Source organism: Helicoverpa zea, chromosome 28 (genome assembly GCF_022581195.2).
Source record: "Helicoverpa zea isolate HzStark_Cry1AcR chromosome 28, ilHelZeax1.1, whole genome shotgun sequence".
Classification (NCBI taxonomy): Eukaryota; Metazoa; Arthropoda; class Insecta; order Lepidoptera; family Noctuidae; genus Helicoverpa; species Helicoverpa zea.
In genome coordinates this window covers 1,937,624-1,958,762 of record NC_061479.1, presented here as the reverse complement: position 1 = coordinate 1,958,762, position 21,139 = coordinate 1,937,624, and the positions used below count along the sequence as shown (strand labels likewise).

Sequence of the window (21,139 nt, the reverse complement as noted above, 5' to 3'; positions counted from 1 at the left end):
GTGGGGAGTCAGTCGTTGTCAGACTGTCGACCTGTGTGGTGGTGCGTTGGCGAGTCGATTAACATAATAAAATGAGCGTACAATACATTGGCGACGAGGATAAAACCGTGAGTGTTTGGACCAACAGTTACCTATTATCTAATGTTTATAATTTTGAACTACCTATTAGTTCTGTGATCCAGAAAAATATTTGATATACAAGGTTATACTAAATAATTTGTCCTATTCATGCCTATACCAAATTAATGTATGCTAAATAAGCTTTGACAACAAGTAACCTCTGACCGATGTTAATATTCAATCATATTAAAAAGAGCAAAAGGAAAGAAGGAAGGGAAGAGAGTAGAATGACAAAGTATACATAACTGTTATGTTCATGTATGTATCACCCGAATTGCAAACAAATTTTAACCTTTTTACGTAATTCTTTGTTTAAGTTTACCTTGTTACAATTCTAATGGAAGTAGCAATATTTATTGCAGGTGTTAATATTTATCAAATGAGTAATTTATAATACAAAATCATTACTTGGTGATCAGTTTACTCATTCTTAAACCTGCATCAAAGTTTATTCAATAATAGGCATTTATTGGAAGCAATATAAAGTTGCTGGTTGTTGAATTGTCGTCAAGACGACTTTAGCAGTGGTGGGATTTCCTAGAGGATATAATACAATAACCTATTTGCCTTATAATCAATTGTGTTTAATAATTGTTGTGCTTGCATGCCAACAAGGCGGAATGTACACGGATCTTATTATGTTGTTTACAATCCTATTTTGTAAGTGCCTGCATTCTAAGCAAATAAAGACCTATTCTATTCCAAAAATCTGCTGGTCATTAAATTGACAGCTTGACGGTTAGCAGTAGTGTATATCTACTGGTCATTAGATTGACAGCTTGGCAGTTGGCAGTAGCGTGTATCTACTGGTCATTAGATTGACAGCTTGGCAGTTGGCAGTAGTGTGTTTCTACTGGTCATTAAATTGACAGCCTGATTGTTGGCAGTAGTCTATATCTACTGGTCATTGAATTGACAGCTTGATGGTTGGCAGTAGTGTGTATCTACTGGTCATTAAATTGACAGCCTGATTGTTGGCAGTAGTCTATATCTACTGGGCATTGAATTGACAGCTTGATGGTTGGCAGTAGTGTATATCTACTGGTCATTAAATTGACAGCTTGGCAGTTGGCAGTAGTCTATATCTACTGGTCATTAAATTGACAGCTTGACAGTTGGCAGTAGTCTATATCTACTGGTCATTAAATTGACAGCTTGACAGTTGGCAGTAGTGTGTTTCTACTGGTCATTAAATTGACAGCCTGATTGTTGGCAGTAGTCTATATCTACTGGTCATTGAATTGACAGCTTGATGGTTGGCAGTAGTGTGTATCTACTGGTCATTAAATTGACAGCCTGATTGTTGGCAGTAGTCTATATCTACTGGGCATTGAATTGACAGTAGTCTATATCTACTGGTCATTAAATTGACAGCTTGACAGTTGGCAGTAGTGTGTTTCTACTGGTCATTAAATTGACAGCCTGATTGTTGGCAGTAGTCTATATCTACTGGTCATTGAATTGACAGCTTGATGGTTGGCAGTAGTGTGTATCACCTGGTCATTAAATTGACAGCCTGATTGTTGGCAGTAGTCTATATCTACTGGGCATTGAATTGACAGCTTGATGGTTGGCAGTAGTGTATATCTACTGGTCATTAAATTGACAGCTTGGCAGTTGGCAGTAGTCTATATCTACTGGTCATTAAATTGACAGCTTGACAGTTGGCAGTAGTCTATATCTACTGGTCATTAAATTGACAGCTTGACAGTTGGCAGTAGTCTATATCTACTGGTCATTAAATTGACAGCTTGACAGGTGGCAGTAGTCTATATCTACTGGTCATTAAATTGACAGCTTGACAGTTGGCAGTAGTCTATATCTACTGGTCATTAAAGTGACAGCTTGACAGTTAACGGTAGTGAACGTCTACTGGTCATTCAATTGACTGTACACGCATAAATTATCTGGCGATAGTTGTCAACTACTGCAACAACTAAATAGTAAATCTTGATAATTTTTATATTTTCTGTGCCCGGTGATTTGGATCATAAAAAGCTTCCAAAATTAACTTCTCAGAGTCTAGTCAACAACTTATACCTGCTATATTGTTCTGGTACTTAACTAACTTAATTCAAGTGCTTGCAATATAGAGGATATTACAAGAACAAACTGGTGGGTTATATACTCAACGGTTCTACAAATGACAAACATGTGCTAGGTATCTAGTTAAACAAACAGCACATTGAGGGACCGTAGTGGGTTGGCCATGGATGTTGAAGAACTCGCCCAGCTATACTGGTATGTATTCACCTATGCACAACATCCAAGTCCATCAACACCTCTAGTGGGTTGCCTACCCATAATAGTGTTAATTATAACAGTTGCTCAGTCACCCTAGGTATAATTTCAATACTTTTACTTTATTTTGCTGTATTAAAGAGGTTGTTATACAACAGAGATATTTCAGAAGATACAGAACAGTAGAACAGCATACAAGCAGCAATACTAGCTGGAAAATGTGGATCAAAATTTTGGTATTCAATAGATAGAATCTTTGGTAAACATGCTAGCTCACAATTGTAATTTCAGTACTTTAGGTTGATATAAAACTCTTAGATCAAAAGAATATGGAACTAAGCATTGGAGCAATCTGTGATTTATTTGACAATGCTACTTTATCTACCCAACTGCCTCGTTGGTCTAGCTGTCGCAAGCGCGGCTGCTGAGCACGAGGTCTCGGGTTCGATTCCCGGGTCGGGCCTGGAAGTTGGTGATTGATACACCCGTGCATCGGAAAGCACGTAAATGTCGGTCCTGCGCCTGATCTCTTTCCGGTCGTGTCGGATTGCCGTCCCATCGGGTTATGAGAGTGAAGGAACAGTGAGTGCACCTGTGTCTGCGCAAATGCTTGTGCACTATAATATGTCCTGCGCAGTTGGCTAATCCCCTTACGTGAGTACAGCCGCCGTAGCCGATAATCGGCTAGGAGGACATCATCATCATTTACCCAACTGGGCCTTCTCATCTGTGACAAAAAATCTTTTAAGGATGATACCTGGAAGGAGTTCCAATGTAGATACTTACTCTGGGAACTGTCTAATGATGATTAGCTCATGGATGATTGTTGCAAGCAAGTTCTCAAAAGTTGATGATTGCGTGTGCTTTTAAAACCTTCAAGATTCAGGCTTGAATGAATTTTAATTGGTATCTTAGCCTCTTTTTATTGATTTACATTGGTGTTTACAAATAGTTTAACAAAGTGGCCCTCATTATAATATTGTTATTTGCAAATTATGTTTTACAGTATTGCAGTACCAATAAGCAGTATAAGTACATTGAGAGTTGTGGAAGAATATGCTTCCATAGGGGCGAATAACATAACCATATATGAACGTATATGAAATAGAATCCATTTATTGATCTCAAGTTAATAAATCATCACATTAATATATTCTTGAAGTGCACACCTACTTGTAATATAAAGTTGTGTAATTTCCTCAACCCATCCCATAAGATAAGATCCATATGGGTGGTGGGATGGATATCTATTAACAAAATAATGTCTTGTGTCCATAGCGTTAGGGTTAATAATAATTGATCTTAGAACACCAATCTTAGGTTACCGTAAGACAATTGGACTCGCACGAGAGGTAAAGAACTTTATCACTATTTACATTTACCGACATTTATTACTCTTTTGTGCTAATTAAACTACACAGTTGCGTCGACATTTGGTTAATAATAACTAAAATATTATTAAGTTCCTAAGTCCTACTGCAATATATAATCTGAGTAAGTGTTCCTTAAAGTATAGGAAGTAAAATTGCCCTTAGTCACCAAATCGTTTAAAAATTTACTTGGGTGCTGTCCCTATAAAAGATAATAATATTTTTATATTCTGGTTGTCTAACTAAAACAACGTAGATAAAGTCAGCTGCAATAAAGGGTAAGCGCTTTTGAACGAAACTATAAACATACTTATGCAGCCAACTATACTTACATAAAAAAAAAAAAATATTACGTTACCTATACGCGGTCATGAAATTGGAAAAGCGTAAAATATTAAAAATGGAAGCAGCACAAAGCTGATCATCAAATTGATGAGGTCAAGTATGACATGAGAGCAGCATAGCTGCTCATGAAATTGAGATATAGAATTAGAATCCCACATTTATCTATGTGTAGACAAATGTTTTAGAAAGGTTAGCGGTTGTTTTGCAAAAGGAAAATTGCATCGACTAGAAAACTGTTTGTGAGCTGCTGTCACCTTGTTGAAAGGAAGAAGAGCATGAGTTGAGGGTCAGGGACTCTTCTATTTTATGGTGATGCAGAATGTCACAGCTTCAAAATATATAGTGCAAAGTTAGTGACACCTGTTAAAGTGCGTTCGTTGCATAATATGGTTCTAATTAGTTAAAATCTGGTTCGTAATGTTACTTTACACCTTCGTTATAATCAATATGTAACCATGACACTAAAAAGCTTACCATCAAAGCATAATAATTCTTTGACTACTTAAATTTTTGAAAACCACATTAGGAAAAGCAAACAAACATTACAGAACGCAATGTCCGGTGATAATAGTGTTCTTGGATGCCTAACCGAAATATAAGTATTCCTATCGCACTATTATATGCAGTATGGTATTCATATGTTGGGTGTTGAATGCTAAGAAGCTTACAGTTTCTTGACTAGATATTGGACATACATTGATGTAGGGTATTTAAAGCCTATATCAGAATTTCAGCGAGTGTACTAGCAGAAACGTGCAAAGTACCAGCGCTGATCAATAGGGTTGAAGACCAGATTGTTTGTTACATTGCTGAGATAATGATAGGCTTTGATATTCCACTCTCAAATTAAAAACTACATATTACCAAAATTAGTTGAGTTAGCATTCTCTTGCTTACAAGGCACACAAAGTACTTAACTCGTACATAGAACTACAATTTAAACCATTAAATTGGAGACAAAGTATGTGGTCACCATTAAATGGGTGACAAAGTATGGAGTCACCATTAAATTGGAGACAAAGTATGTGGTCACCATTAAATGGGTGACAAAGTATATGGTCATCATCAAATTGGAAACAGTCCATCTAGGTCACCATTCAATTGGGACGATCTTATGTGATTACTTTCCTCGTACGGCTCGTACGGTTTTGAATGAGTGAAAAGCATTGATGAGGTACCCTAATGCCGATCTTTTACCTTGGAACAATGCATTCTGTATCAGTTTTAAGTGAAGTTGAACCAAGCAAGATGAGTGCTCATTATCTGAAGGTACAGCAATATTTGAGATTTGCTTGATTTCACATGGACTGATTGGCGGGATGTCTGCCAAATGGACGGATCATCTCTAGTGTAGATATAATACAGGGCCGGAACAGCGGCTACAAAACCTGAAGTTAAACTTGCCGGCCTGATATCACTGCTACGAATTTGTCTTGTTGAGCCTGAAGCAGATGCTGGTATGTTACCGTCTGCAAAGGGACGGATTTTTATTTATGTTTATTTCACAAGGGAAGGGATGTAGTGTCCCGCAGTATCACCGATATCTGTCGTCTCCTTAAATGGAAAGGGAAATGAAATGGAAACGGAACAAAGTAAATCAGTTTGATGGCAGTGTGATCGGTGGACTGATCTGATAGCGTGGTTTTGTTGTGCTGCAGGTGTTTGATAGATCTTTAAGAAATTACCAAAATATTTATGAGTTTGATTGTTGAACTTTTTGAAACAAGGTTAAAATCAAAACAACAAGGGAGAGATGTAGTGTATGCAGGTACATGTGCATCATTGTATAGGTTATGTCATTATTATGACGCCTCGTGCGCATACGTCACTCGGTTATAAATACCGGATCGAGCGGTGGGGAGTCAGTCGTTGTCAGACTGTCGACCTGTGTGGTGGTGCGTTGGCGAGTCGATTAACATAATAAAATGAGCGTACAATACAATACACTTTTACGATATGCTCGACGCATTTTCCGTCAAACATGAACTTATCTTACGTCATCCTCCTGCCCTAATCCCAATTTTATTTGGGGTCGGCGCATCACGTTTTCTCCTTCCATACTCTTATATCTGCAATCAACTCACAAGTAACATTCTTTCTTGCTATGTCGACTTTCACTCTATCCACCAATCGCATACCTGCCGTAAGCCATCTACGTAGATTTACCTCTATAGTTACTTAGTAAAAGTAAAACCCCTAACTCCTGTCCGAGGTATCCCTACTTCACGTTATGACGTCATAAACCCTGTCGCGCCAACAGTCAATATTTTGACAGTACAACTGACATCGCAATAAGTACGAAGTGAAGGGTACTTGCTCTAATTTGTTCGTGGAAATGGGGTGCAGAAATAGTTATTTTTCCATTGGAAAGTTTTTTGCGAAAAATAATAGTTTAAAAACTAAAAAACACGCTTTTTATAGAAAACTGAACTAAAAAATAGAAAATATTTTTTTATGAATTTAAATTAAGAAAATAGTGTTAAAAATTTCAATAAATATAAATTAATAATAGAGTGAATTGTTAAAGTTTCAATTATTACTACTTGTCGGCCTACTGGCCTATTAACCAATTTGAATTTGGAGTACTTAAAAAGAAGCATATAAAAAAAAAATGGGTTGTCTGCGTTGTGTCATGTCATTGTGCTTTCATAAAAATGTATTTATAATTTTCTCCTAAATAAATATTATTGTGGATTCTATTGTGCGTTATTCTCTGGGGTGGGAAGAAGCTCCCACTAATAGGTCATGGCCCAGACGACGTTTACATCGAAAATTGAGAATTTAAATGGTACAAATTATGAAACCTGGAAGGTTCAAGTGCAGGCGTTGCTCACGAGAAATCAGGTATGGAAATACGTAAATGGAACTATACCTAAGCCGGACTCAGCAGTGGAGTCGTGCGCATGGTCTGATAAAGACGATATGGCAAAGGCTGATTTGATAATGGCAATGTGTCCAAGTGAGCTTAAACACATAAGAGGGTGTGAAACGTCGCACGAGATATGGAGAAAATTGGAGAAAACGTATGCATCTAAAGGTCCCGTAAGAAAGGCAAGTCTGTTAAAGAAGTTAACGTTGAGCCGCATGAAGGAAGGAGATGACGTACAGAGTCACCTGAATAATTTCTTCGAAGCTGCGAATATGTTAAGTGATATGGGTGTAGAAATACACGAAGACTTGATGTCTATCTTATTACTGTATAGCTTGCCAGAGAGTTACGAAAATTTTAGATGTTCTATGGAGAGCAGAGACGAACTACCAAACATAGAGGTACTAAAGATTAAGATCTTGGAGAAGGCAAATAGCTTGACTTGTACTGAAATGAAAAGTATTGAAGGAGCTATGTATGCGAAGAATAAAGGATTTAAAAAGAACTCGAACTGTAAAGAACAAAATACAAATAGTAAATTTATATATAAATGTTATAAGTGTCATGGAGTTGGACATAAATATTCAGAATGTAAAATGAATCAAAAGAATGATGACGCGAGATGTGCAACAGAATACAACAAGGAGGACAGTATTTTTGATATACTTTTTAATTGTACAAACTTTTCTAATAATTTACAAATTAAAAAGAATGACTGGATCCTTGATAGTGGCTGTACATCGCATTTATGTAACGATTTATATAAATTAATCAACGTTATGGTGTAGATTATCACCAAACTTATGCCCCAGACTTTTAATGGCATTAGCGGTAGAATTGAATTTAGAAGTCCATCAACTAGATATCAATACTGCTTATTTAAACGGCAAAATCGACGAAAAGGTATATATGCAGATACCAAAGATGTTAGAAGAAAACCTTCATACGCTGATCCAGAGAGAGGGAGAGGGCTCAGAAATTTTAAAGCGTGCTAATAAAATGTTAGTGGATCTTCAAACTGGAGGAGATGCCTGTCTCTTAAAGCGTTCATTGTATGGTTTAAAGCAAGCGGGACGACAGTGGTATATTAGATTAGATGAAACACTTCGTCGAATGAATCTGAAACCAAGCAAAAATGAACCGTGTCTATATTATCAGCGGAGGAAGGATGGAACAGTTTTGATAGTTGTTATATATGTTGATGACATTTTAGTTGCTTGTGATGATCTTACTTTGATACAAGAATTTAAGAAGAAATTAGCTGATGATTTTGAGTTAAAGGATTTTGGACCAGCCAAATATTGTTTGGGTATAGAGATAGTGAAGGAAGACGGTGTAATAAGTCTATCACAGCGTAAATATATCCAAGACACATTAAAGAAGTTTGGAATGACGGACTGCAAAACCGTATCGACACCTTTTGAGGTGGGACTAAATTTTGCAGCTCCAAAGCGTCACGAAGAATACAAGGAAAAGGAACCGTGGCCATATCGCGAACTTTTAGGAACATTGATGTATTTGAGTGTTGCCACAAGGCCTGACATTGCGAAGACAGTTTCAAAGTTAGCTCAATTTGCAACTTGACCAAATCATACTCATTGGATTTCCGCTAAACGAGTTCTTCGATATCTAAAGAAGACTATTGACTACCGATTAACATTTAGAAAAACAGGAAAGTCGTTAACGGGTTACTCAGACGCTGATTGGGGTAACTCATTAATTGATCGGAAATCATACTCTGGTTACGCTTTTATATTAGGAGGAGCTACAATTTCATGGCGATCGCAAAAGCAAAGATCAGTGGCTACATCCTCAACCGAGGCTGAGTATATAAGTCTTAGCGAAGCTATGAAAGAGGTTCTTTACCTCAGTAGTTTGTTGAAAGAAATAGGTCTGTTAAACTTATCAAAAACTACGATGTATGCTGACAACCAGGGGGCGATATATATTGCAAACGATACCGGGTACCATGCCCGTAGCAAACATATAGATATAAGGTATCATTTTATTAGGGATGTATTGAAGGGTGATGTTGTAGAGTTGAAGCATCTGCCGACAGATTTGATGTTAGCCGATGTATTAACTAAAGCTTTACCCGCGATTAAACACTATAAGTGTACTTCAGGCTTGGGGCTAGTATAGTAAAATTGAGGGGGCGTGTTAAAGTTTCAATTATTACTACTTGTCGGCCTACTGGCCTATTAACCAATTTGAATTTGGAGTACTTAAAAAGAAGCATATAAAAAAAATGGGTTGTCTGCGTTGTGTCATGTCATTGTGCTTTCATAAAAATGTATTTATAATTTTCTCCTAAATAAATATTATTGTGGATTCTATTGTGCGTTATTCTCTGGGGTGGGAAGAAGCTCCCACTAACATGAATAAAAAAAAATATTTAAAAAAAAGCGTGGGGTGCATGGTGTCAATAGTTGTAAATATTTTATTGACAGATAGGAGTAGAGTGATTATCATTTCTATAATATCTTAAAAAGCACCCTACGCTTTTTTTAAATATTTTTTTTATTCACTCTATTATTAATTTATATTCATTGAAATTTTTAACACTATTTTCTTAATTTAAATTCATTAAAATTTATTTTCTATTTTTTAGTTCGTTTTCTATAAAAAGCGTGTTTTATAGTTTTTTAAACTATTATATTATTTATTTTCTACTTTTTAGTTTGGATTATTTATAATAGCTTGTTTTTTAATTTTAAACTATTGCACGACTCATGATGCGAAGCATCAGAGAGTGCTTTACGATCGAAAAATTTTTTTCGCCTTATTTTGGTATTATAGCCTTGTTAGTTAAAGGAATCAAGATATTTTGCATATTATTGTCGAGATAATTTAACGGAAATTAATTCTATACTTGCTAAAAATTAATTTAGTGCAATAGAATCGGAAAAAAATATCAAAATAGGTCAAAAAAAAATCCTGTTCGTCATGTATGAAACTCCGGAAACACTGTAACTTATGAAAAAATCAATTATTTTAGTAAGATTTTTTTTAAATTCTAATCATTTGTAGATCATCGAATGCGAATGGATAATTAATTAAGTGTCGTTTAATTTTAATTATAATTAATAAAAAACGACAACTATATCCATGTAAAATTAACATAGATGGTGATATATCTATATCTATAAATATTATGGAAAATTATATAAATTAACAAAAATCATATTTTCAAAAATTGAAAAATTGAATCATTTTATCAAATTAGTGTATTGTCATCGGTCCTCAAAAAATCTACAAAGTTTGAACGAAATCTGGCCGTTTAAAGTGGGTCAAAATCGCGCCCAAAGAAGTCGGTTACAAACAAACATACAAACATACAGGTGAACCTAATAAAAAGCGTGTAAAAAAAGGTCTTTCTAGCGGTTTACTTGAGTACCTACATAAAAGGCCTAGGAAGGAACATGATAGATTTTAGTCAGCAGTAAGAGTCTGACACTCTTTCATCGCTGCTAACCCACAGTGGGAGGAGTCGTTTGATGATTTCCCAGCACAAAAAAGAAAATCATTCATTTCCCAACTATGTTGGGGTTGGCTTCCAGTCTAACCGGATTCAGCTGAGTACCAGCGCTTTACAAGGAGCGACTGCCTATCTGGCCTCCTCAACGCAGTTACCCGGGCAACGCGGTACCCCTTGGTTAGTGGCATGACTTACTGGCTTCTGACTACCCGTAACGACTGCCAAGGATGTTCAATTATAGACGGGACCTACAGTTTAACGTGCCATCCGAAACACAGTCATTGGTATCCAAGATATACTTAGAAAGTACCTACATACAAACTTAGAAAAGTTGCATTGGTAGGTACTTGCTTTTTTTTTTTAACGACGTCAAAAATCATCAAATGACCCCTCCCGCTGTGGGTTAGCAGCGGTGAGGAAGTGTCAGACTCTTACTGACTAAAAACCGTCGTGTTCCGTCATAGGCCTTTTATGTACCAGGGCCGCTTTATCTCTTTCGAACAACCCGAACATCTCTTTGAGGAGCGCGTGGAACAACGCACGCCGTCGACACGGGTCTGTCGTCTAAGCAGACAGAGGGACGATGAGCCACCCGAACTCACCGCCCACAGACCCACGCCTACGGTGGTCGGGAGTCATCACGCGACATCCGGCGCCCATGGTGTCTACCTGGTCCAGCGCGGCGGCCGGGATGAAAGGTGCGTACTCTCTGGCATTCCGCCTCCTCCTTCTCGAGCATGACCGCTTCGCAGAAGGAGGCAACGGCATCCCATTCCCTCTCGCCCCGGGCCATAGCCTGAACCAAGGCCGGACGCGAGAGGTCGCCGCCGCCCAAAGCCTCGACGAAGACCCGGCGGATTTGGTACTTGCCTGACCTGGAATCGAACCCACGCCCTGATACTCGAGAGGTTGGCTCTTTACCCACTAGGCCACCACGACTTTTTAGCACAAAAAAAGAAAAGGTCCTACAAAAATCAGCCTGAATATCTGTCCTACAAAAATTCTGACGTGGGAAGGCAGAGAAAAAGGGCTCGGAGGATGATGATGATGATGGAAGGCAGAGACACAGTTTTCAAACCTACACAGGCAAAGTATCTACAATTCACCCATGTTACTTAATAACTTATGATTATGACCCAATACTAATTAGTAGTTTCTAGAGCTTCTTCGTAAATAAATAATTATATTTCACGGATTTCTTGCGTGGGATTAAACTATGGGAAAGTACAGAGGTTTGCTACAAAATTAGACCTCATTCGAAATAGTTTCGGAACAGAAAACATATGGAAAGGTCAAACCAATTTAAGTGGCTTCTTGGTTTTACCTTCTATATTATTACTCTGGTTCTAAATTAAGATGCAGGTGCTTATAACTTAATTATTTATGTGGAAATTTCCTCGGAGTTTGTCTGTTTTCCTATTGGAACATTTTGTTTTACGAAAATGGCCGAAAATTTTCGAAAATAACTTAACAGGCTAATTCTCTAAAAGAATTCAACACGGAAGTTAGACTTTTCTATAGTAAATTGAACAATTATTTGATATTTTAGTCGTGAAACCGAATTAACCGGGCGGCGACCACTGCGTAAATATTTGATTTGGTAGTATTTTTGGAACATGCTCTTTAAAAATGAACTTGTCGATAGAAGTAACGCCTAGTTGCCTATTTTCTGTGTTATTTTTGGTAGAAGAGTAACAAGAGGTATAATAATGAATGAAGTTATTTCACTACCTATTAAAAAAAATATTTTGTATTTGGCTAACATTGACGCTTGTAGGTTTTCGTAACGTTTCCATTCTTTATAGGTTATTAACCGCATAAGATCACAGCATAGCATGTGAAATCATAGCAGACTATTTTCCAGAAAACCATATGAGACAAAAGACCACTTAACAAACCTGAAAAAGTAAAAAGAATGCCATGTTCCGTCACTGTCAAGTATGTCAATGTCACTGACAGAGCTGTCAGCCTTGTTTTGGTTATCGTTGCTTTCGTAAACATTTCTATAGTTTCAATTATAATTAGTTACTTATATATAAAATGCCTCCAAAAAAGAAAAACTCGGAATTATCAACGAAAGAAGAGTTATCAAAACTAGATAAAGATGTAAATAACTCAAAAATGTACTTTTTATAAACATAACCTCTACGTATATATTTGTTGCAGTTTTTTTATTTATTTACAGGGTTTAATAGCAAAAATAATACAACTAGAAGCTCATAACTTACAGCTAAAGAATATTATTAGTAAGAACTTTTCGGAAGCGTCTAAAAAAGATGAGAGGGAACATAAAAATAAATTGGATTTCAGCAAGTAAGTTTTTTGAAGAATTCTTGTCTGGACATCGATAGTAGCTTACAGTAGAAGTTTAAGCAGACACACTCATATAAATATCGAGTTGCCACATATATGTATCTCAGTAATATAAGTTTTAACACTATAAAAGATTATCCACCTAGCCTTTTCCCAACTAAGTTGGGACCAGTCTAACCGGATGCAGCTGAGTACCAGTATTTTACATGGAGACTGTCTATTTAACCTTCTCAACCCAGCAACTTGGGCAACCTAATACTGGTGATGTTTTCAGACTTTCTGTCTTCCGACTGCCCTTACCAATTGCAAAAGATATTCTAATATTCAAGAAACAATAATTATATGTTCCCAGATGCCACTTTCGAAGAGTACTCCTCCGGATCCTCTACTTCGGTTGGGACTACAATGGTCTAGCGGTACAGGAAGACACGAACCAGACGATCGAACATCATCTGTTTCATGCGCTAACTAAGTCCTGTTTAATACAAAGCAGAGAGATGTCTGGTTACCATCGATGCGGACGCACTGATAAAGGTGTCAGCTCTTTTGGGCAGGTAAATTAAATTTGTAGCTGGGTAGTTTTTGTAATATAACTTTTTAATTCTGAAGTTAGCTTTTAGCAGATAATTATTGTTGAGAAGCATTTATCAGAAGTTTTGCCACTGCTAAATTAATAGTAGCAAAAGAAAGAAAAGAAAAAAAAAATCTAATTGCGCAATAAAAGTGTGTATGCGTACACAAAATATGAACCAGAAACTACTTACAAGAAAATTTAACTAAACTGTGCTACTACTATATTACAGAATTGTAAAGTTATTTGACGCAAACAGAAACATTGCCACTCTAGGGTTGGCTTCTAGTGAGTTCACGAGAGTCAAAAATACTACAGTCATTAATGATTGAAGAAAACACTACTCAGGTCAGGTCACTTCAAATAACTGTTCTATTCTGATGTCAGCCATTTGATACCCTAAGTATGCGCAAAAGCATTTTGTACATTTTTACTGTTTCCCTGTAAATAATAGCTTTACAAAGAGGTGCACCATATAACTTTATGATAACCGAACACATTTTCATTTGGGCGGCAATTTTACGACTAGTTATGGCTTACTTCTATACTAGCACCTAGGTACTTGTCTGATCTGGAATCTATACTATTATTATAAAGCTGAAGAGTTTGTTTGAACGCGCTAATCTCAGGAACTACCGGTCCGATTTGAAAATTATTTCAGTGCTAGATAGCCCATTTATCGAGGAAGGCTACTTTTTATCGAATGGGATGTGGGATGTGGGTGAAACCGCTGGCAGAAGCTAGTATTGTTATAAAATGGTAAAGTTATTTGCCAGCAGCTGTATTTCACAAATTCTTGTACAGGTCATATCAATATCACTTCGGAGTAAGTTTCCACCATCAGAACAAAGCACACAAGATTCCATAGACAATGAGATGCAATACTGTAAGATACTAAACAGGTTGCTACCTAAAGATATTAAGGCAGTTGCTTGGATGCCTATTCCTGAAGATATGCCTGAATATAGTGCTAGGTAAGTTTGTGATAATTATTTTTATTTGATACTATCTTTTGTCAGAGGTTTCACCTGGTTTCTTGTAATATGTAAGCTGTATTATTATCAAGTTTCATAAACATCCATGTAGCAGCTTTTGCATGAAAGACGGACAAACATTCATACAAGCAAATGTACCTACATAACCTGGGAGGTTCCCCGGGTGCCAGTTTCTAAGACTGATTATCAGACCTTCCTGCCTCTGATTACCAATAACGACTGTAAAACATGTTCAAATGACAGCCAAGAACCGAACAATTTAACGTGTCTTTCGAAAACACTGAGGAAATCTTCAGCCACCCATCCATGAACTGCACAAAGCGATGATAACTTCAAGATCGATTCGTGCGGCTGTTAGCTTCTTCTCATCATCTACCCAGCCTTTTCCCAACTATGTTGGGGTCGGCTTCCAGTCTAACCAAATGCAGCAGAGTACTAGTGTTTTTCAAGGAGCGACTGCCTATCTGACCAAACTATTTACATAGCCTTAACACCTCTGACCATTAGGGTGCATCTACACGGTGCGAGTAGCTCGCGCATGTTGAGGCACATGCGCAGGCTACATGCATTTTAAAAACGTGCGGGTCCAGCGACTCGCGCAGGTACCAAAGCAAAATACCCACCCACGTGCTCTTGTCACTTGTCACTTGCGCATGTTAACTTGCTCCAGCTACATGCACAGTGTACCTTTACTTAAAAATGTTACAGCCTTATTTTTCATCGTCCCACTGCTGGGCACAGGCCTCCTCTCACACCGAGAAGGATTGAGCATTAATCACCACGCTTGCTCAATGCGGGTTGGTCATTTCAGACTTTATAGTCCGGGTTTCCTCAAGATGTTTTCCTTCACCTTTTTGTATTAGTTATTGGTATCCAAAATATACTTGGAAAGTACATAAAAATTTAGAAAAGTTGCATTGGTACTTGCCTGACCTGGAATCGAACCCACACCCTCATACTTGAGAGGTTGGTTCTTTACCCACTAGACCACCACGACTTATTACTTAAAAATACTCTCTCCAATTTCAGATTTGACTGCAAAAAACGTCAATATAAGTACTACTTTCCTCGATCAAACTTGGACATACAAGCGATGCTTGGTGGCTGCGCTCGGCTTATAGGTTGTAATGACTATCGTAATTTGTGTAAGATGGATGTCGGTAACGGCGTGCTGCAGTTTACAAGGGAGATCATTAGCGCTCATGTCTTACCTGTTCATAGCTGCGATGTGGAGGAGCGTGAGTATGCGGCTAGACTTTTGATTTTAATTGTGTTTTCGATGAAAAAAGGTGGCAATTTTTCTGCGCACCTGGATATTAAGTAGACTGTAGCTTTTTATCCTGGGTAGAATTTATACTGTAGCTTTTCTTGCGCACCTGGTTAAAATGTAATCTTTAGTTGGTATTTCTAGATAAATGTCTTATATGACACTGAAATTATTGTAGTTCTTGAGATACAACCGAAAAATGAACTATTGGGATTCACAATCTGTGATTTCTAAAATACTATAAATAACTAGCCATCTCTCAAGATTTTAGCCGCGTCCCAAGTGAACTACTTCCCGCAGTCGGATAAAAAGTCCTTATTTGGGTTCATTGCGGATTGCAATAAAAGTCCTAAAAAAGTCGGTAAAAAGTCCTCCCTTAGGTCCTAGACTTTTAATTCAAATTGATTCAGTAGTTTTGGCAATTTTGCAAAAAAGCCAGGCAGAAAATATGACTAGGTATTGTATTTATTTAAAGATGATCAATCTCTCAATTTTGTTTCAGCCACATCAATGTACTACCTGAACATTGAAGGGAATGCCTTCCTCTGGCATCAGATCCGGTGCATCATGGGGCTGCTGCTCCTCATAGGTGAGGGTAAGGAAAGCCCTGAAGTTATCACTGAGCTGCTGGATGTTGAGAAGTGTCCTAGGTATGTGTATTTATTTATTTATTGGCACACCAACAGCATTACAAACAATAAAATTAAAAAAACATAAGTTGTTATAAGTGTTCACATCGAGAATAATAATAATCAAAATTAAAAAATAACAAAAAAATATATCAGTCTTTGTAATTTTAATCTGTATAACTATCACTGTTTATGAGATATAGCCTGATTACAGTCCCTTTAAAAAAACATAACTTTTTTAGCGGTCGGGTAAAATGATCATGTTCGCCAAGACTTCTATTAAAGATAAAGATTCATTTATTGCATAACTGTGTACATATTGATGTTTATTAAACACAATAGATTAGATCAACAGTCTATCCAAGTCGGACATGCAATATTAAAATAAAGTAGAGAAGAAAAAGAAAAAAAGATTCACTGACATTACAAAAGTGACACTTCTAAATTACTTTCCAAAATATTCATTTAAATTATAAAAAACATTATTAATTAAAAAAAATTTTAACTTTGCTTTATGCTATTAACTCCCTTTTCAACCACATTGCAAAAAAAGTTTTGTTACTAAGGAGATTGGGTCTCGCGTAAATTTGTGCTTCGGGTTAAGGCGACGAATTGGTCAACAATAATTCCATAACCGGCACGCGCATCTAAGGCGCCAAAAGGGGTCGGAGCGTCAGAGCGGGGCGAGGATAACAATACGAGCGCTAGCTTATTACTAAAAGTCGTAAGCGACAAAATGGTTTTGTAATTTTATTATTTAGAAATGATAATTTGATAAAAATTCCTTCTACAATTTTAAAGAGTATGTATATACTCAACTACTAAAAAAGTTAAGAGGCTTAAATCGGTCCCGTTTGCCCATAATGTGTGAATCTCGTTTTGAAAAGAGGTATGATTGATATATTTTTCTCTGTTATAAAAGTTACCTAATCATGTTTCTACGTCTAACAAAATAAGGTTTATATCATGAACTTTCAGATAACCAAGTTGTATTTTGATCCGTTTTGTATTTACTGAGAAAAAATTGAGATCCTTGGCGCCAAAATTCCAATTCGTCCTCTTAAACGGATGAACCGCTTTCGATGAGTTTTTTTCGATTAAAGCTTATGTTCTTCCTATTAGTGGCGCAAAAACCCATTGACCCTTATTTGTTATTTTTCCCAGAAAACCTCAATACAACATGGCTTTGGACCTACCTTTGAACTTATTTCACTGTTCATACGACTTACCGGATGGATGTAAATGGGTGTATAAGAAGCAGGAGATATCTGAAGTTTTGACGCAGTTACAAAGCGAATGGACTATACATAATATCAAGTAAGTAATCTACTTGAAGACCCCTATAAGAGTTACCGCGGCCCTGGTACATAAAAGGCCTACGACGGAACACGACGGTGTTTAGTCAGTAAGAGTCTGACACTCCCTCGCCGCTGCTAACCCACAACGGGAGGGGTCATTTGATGATGTTTGCTATCGTTAAAAAATCCTCCTATAGTAGAAACTAAATTATACCACTATATCGGGTGTGTCGTTCATAATCACATTAAATGAAATGCGTTAATATACTGGTTAATATATGTCGATTAACACAAAGATAAAAGAAAAATACGTAAAAATAAAAAAATGTTTTTTTCAAACAAAGTAAATGGAATAAAAATGTGCAAAAATTAGAACACCATATAAAAGTCAGTCATTACAAACAACTGAAATTCTCCCTTGAAAACTGACAGCTGACAACTGATCAAAACATACGATACTCCTAACTTTATCTCTGCTTTACACATGATGTTGTAAGTTATAAAAACGAAAAATGACTCCTGTGGCTAAACCACTGAATGGATTAGGTAATTTTTTTTACAATTCGCCATAGAATATCATAAAGTATATGCGATATGATTTAATGTGATTGTGAACGACACACCCGATATATTTCAATCAAATCTATCCAGCTATTTACGAGAATTAACTAACGTACAGGAGGTCGAAGTCGTGGTGGCCTAGTGGGTAAAGGACAAACCTCTCAAGTATGAGGGCGCGGGTTCGATCCCAGGTCAGGCAAGTACCAATGCAACTTTTCTAAGTTTGTATGTACTTTCTAAGTATATCTTAGACACCAATGACTGTGTTTCGGATGGCACGTTAAACTGTAGGTCCCGGTTGTCATTGAACATCCTTGACAGTCGTTATGGGTAGTCAGAAGCCAGTAAGTCTGACACCAGTCTAACCAAGGGGTATCGGGTTGCCTGGGTAACTGGGTTGAGGAGGTCAGATAGGCAGTCGCTTCTTGTAAAGCACTGGTACTCAGCTGAATCCGGTTAGACTGGAAGCCGACCCCAACATAGTTGGGAAAAGGCTCGGAGGATGATGACTAGCTCTCGTCAGCGGCTTTACCCGCGTCTAGCGGCAACTTCACGCACTGAATTAGATAAAGATTATAATTATTCAATACTTAACTGAATTAGTACTTAGCTGAAACTAACGTACAGGAGGATTACTTAGATTTACTAGACCGTTAAGAAGATAGAGATAGAAGAGTATAGAAGAAGAAAACATGATGCGTCGACCCCAAATATAAATTTGGATAAGGGCAGGAGGATAATGATGATGAGACCCTATAGAATTACTTCGCGCACCCGGCTAAGGCTCAACACACACCAAAAGAGCGGCGAAGGGCAGCGAAGCGAAGCGCGGTTTGAGTGTCATTTGAATTTTTACTTTATTACCATTACTATAATGTATATTTTCGCATGAGAAACTCGAACGAGTCGCGCGGATGCCCGCGGCGCCGCGGGACTTCCCGCGAATTCCATGAACGGAGTATATAATACGGAAAATATACATTATAGTAATGGTAATAAAGTAAAAATTCAAATGACACTCAAACCGCGCTTCGCTTCGCTGCCCTTCGCCGCTCTTTTGGTTTGTGTTGAGCCTAAGAGTTGCCTATAACATTCCTCGATAAATGGGCTTTCTAGCACACTAAAAGAATCTCAAATCGGTCCCATACAGGAATGAATTTTATCCAGTGCGCAAACTCTGTCAACTTATAGTTAAATAAGTTTTATAGATACGTATATTTTTATTTTGTCGTGTTTTAATACAAAAAAGAAAAGTTATTGATATCGAAAGATGTTCATTTTGTAACCGATTGTATGGTCACAGTCGTCATAGTATGCACGGCGGCAACGCGAAACCGGTTTACTGACGCGAGCGCTGCTCCAAGCGCGTAAGAATAGTTGGTATCCATATTTTGCTGATTTTAGGGTGGACAAAATAATGAAAAAAAAAATTTTACTGATGTTGCAGATATGTTCTGTTAATGATTCTGGACTACCAAATTTTTTTTTGTGCACTGCTTAAAATTCATTCCTGTATATCCTGATATTAGGGCGTCAAAACAAACTCTTCATCTTTTTAAAATTTAATAAAACTAATTTTCTATTTTCAGAACAACAATGATCCATGACGTCATAAATGAGTTAGAAGCTAAATATTCAGAACTGTGCGAGAGCGAGACAACGGATACGGATGGCAACAAGAGAGAAAAGGACAGAGTTATAGCTTATACAGAGTGTTTGTTGCAAGGCGTGAAGTCTAGAGTATATAAGCCTTTGTTAAAAAGGGATACTTGTTGTTAGTATGAGAAAACTTTCTTCAAAATAATAAAGCGACTTGAATAATACAAGCTGTTGATTTGCATCCGTGCCATAGGCAAGGACGTAATTATACTAATGATTCTCAACCCAAATCAACAAAAAAATCGGCAGGAAAATTTTTGATTTTAATTTTTTTTCGGAAATTCGTCAATGTTATCTAGCCGTATTTAAACTTGGCGCGTGTGTTACTGGCCTTAACTTAAAACCGTGCTGCGCCCTCACACAAACCCAAACAGAAAGCATACGTAACGATCATTCATAAATTTCATTCATAAAATTGGATTACTTCTGAAATGCTACGACATTACAATGACAAAAAAAGCCGTGCGTATTAGCTATTTCCCGTCTACTGTAATTCCTATCGATTATTTACGTATTTCATGTCCTCCTCCTGACGTATGGCACAAATGCAAATCAACACCTTGTATACCTAAAACCTTTTTCTAAGTCTGACAAATAATATGCTGAAAACCGCATCAAAATCGGTTCAGCTATACGTGAGATTATCGCGCATACATACATAGGTAACGTGGAGATCATACTGAGAACCTTATTTTTTTGTTTTTGAACTCAGTTAAAAATGTGCTAGCTCAACTCAACTTTCCTCTCCTGGATAAGAAGTAGTCTATCTTTTCTCAGGGTTCATCAATTGGTCATATAAATCGACGCGGTAGTTTTGACGTGAAAAGGCAGACAGATAGAATTACTTTCGCATTTATAATATTAAGTAAGGCTTACTATCACTATTCATTTAGGTACAAAGAATCATTTTTTAAAACGTTACACTAGCTTCTTCTAGCTAGAGGTTTCACCCGCATCCCGTGGGACCTCCTGCACGAACCCGGACAATACTACTATAACTTTCTATAGTAACCTATAACTTTCTTCGATAAATAGGCTATCTGCTATCTAACACTGAAAGATTCTTTCAAATCGGACTAGCAGTTCCTGAGATTAGCGTGTTCAAGCTAACAAACTCATCAGCTTTATAATATTAGTATAGAAGTATAGATTTTCGGAAACTAGTCTGCAGGAAGCGATTTCCTCTCTGACCCAGTTGCCCGATAAGACTGGTTGTCAGCTTTTTCAACTGTCCTTAACAACTGCCAAGGGAGTTCAAATGATAGCCTTTTGTAAAATCCATATTTTATTTGTTACAGCAAGCTTAGAAGAGAGAATTGAACACTACAGGAAGAAAAGAAAAATAGCTGATCCCGCTGAAGATGTAAATAGTAAATAAATATATTTTTTGTTTTGTTACAAAATCACCTGTTTTTAATTAAAA

The 21,139-nt window shown here is 37.1% G+C and overlaps 1 protein-coding gene across 1 annotated transcript; it reads left to right on the top strand.

Moving 5' to 3' along the window:
• The first annotated feature begins 12,374 nt into the window (after positions 1-12,374).
• On the top strand, positions 12,375-21,119 carry LOC124643856 (tRNA pseudouridine(38/39) synthase). Its single transcript, XM_047182976.1, has 9 exons — positions 12,375-12,529; positions 12,609-12,736; positions 13,089-13,290; positions 14,112-14,281; positions 15,332-15,540; positions 16,072-16,219; positions 17,363-17,515; positions 19,647-19,831; positions 21,015-21,119. Exons 1-9 carry the CDS (start codon positions 12,464-12,466, stop codon positions 21,092-21,094), a joined length of 1,341 nt encoding a protein of 446 aa, XP_047038932.1. The 5' UTR covers positions 12,375-12,463; the 3' UTR covers positions 21,095-21,119.
• Positions 21,120-21,139: the final 20 nt, after the last annotated feature.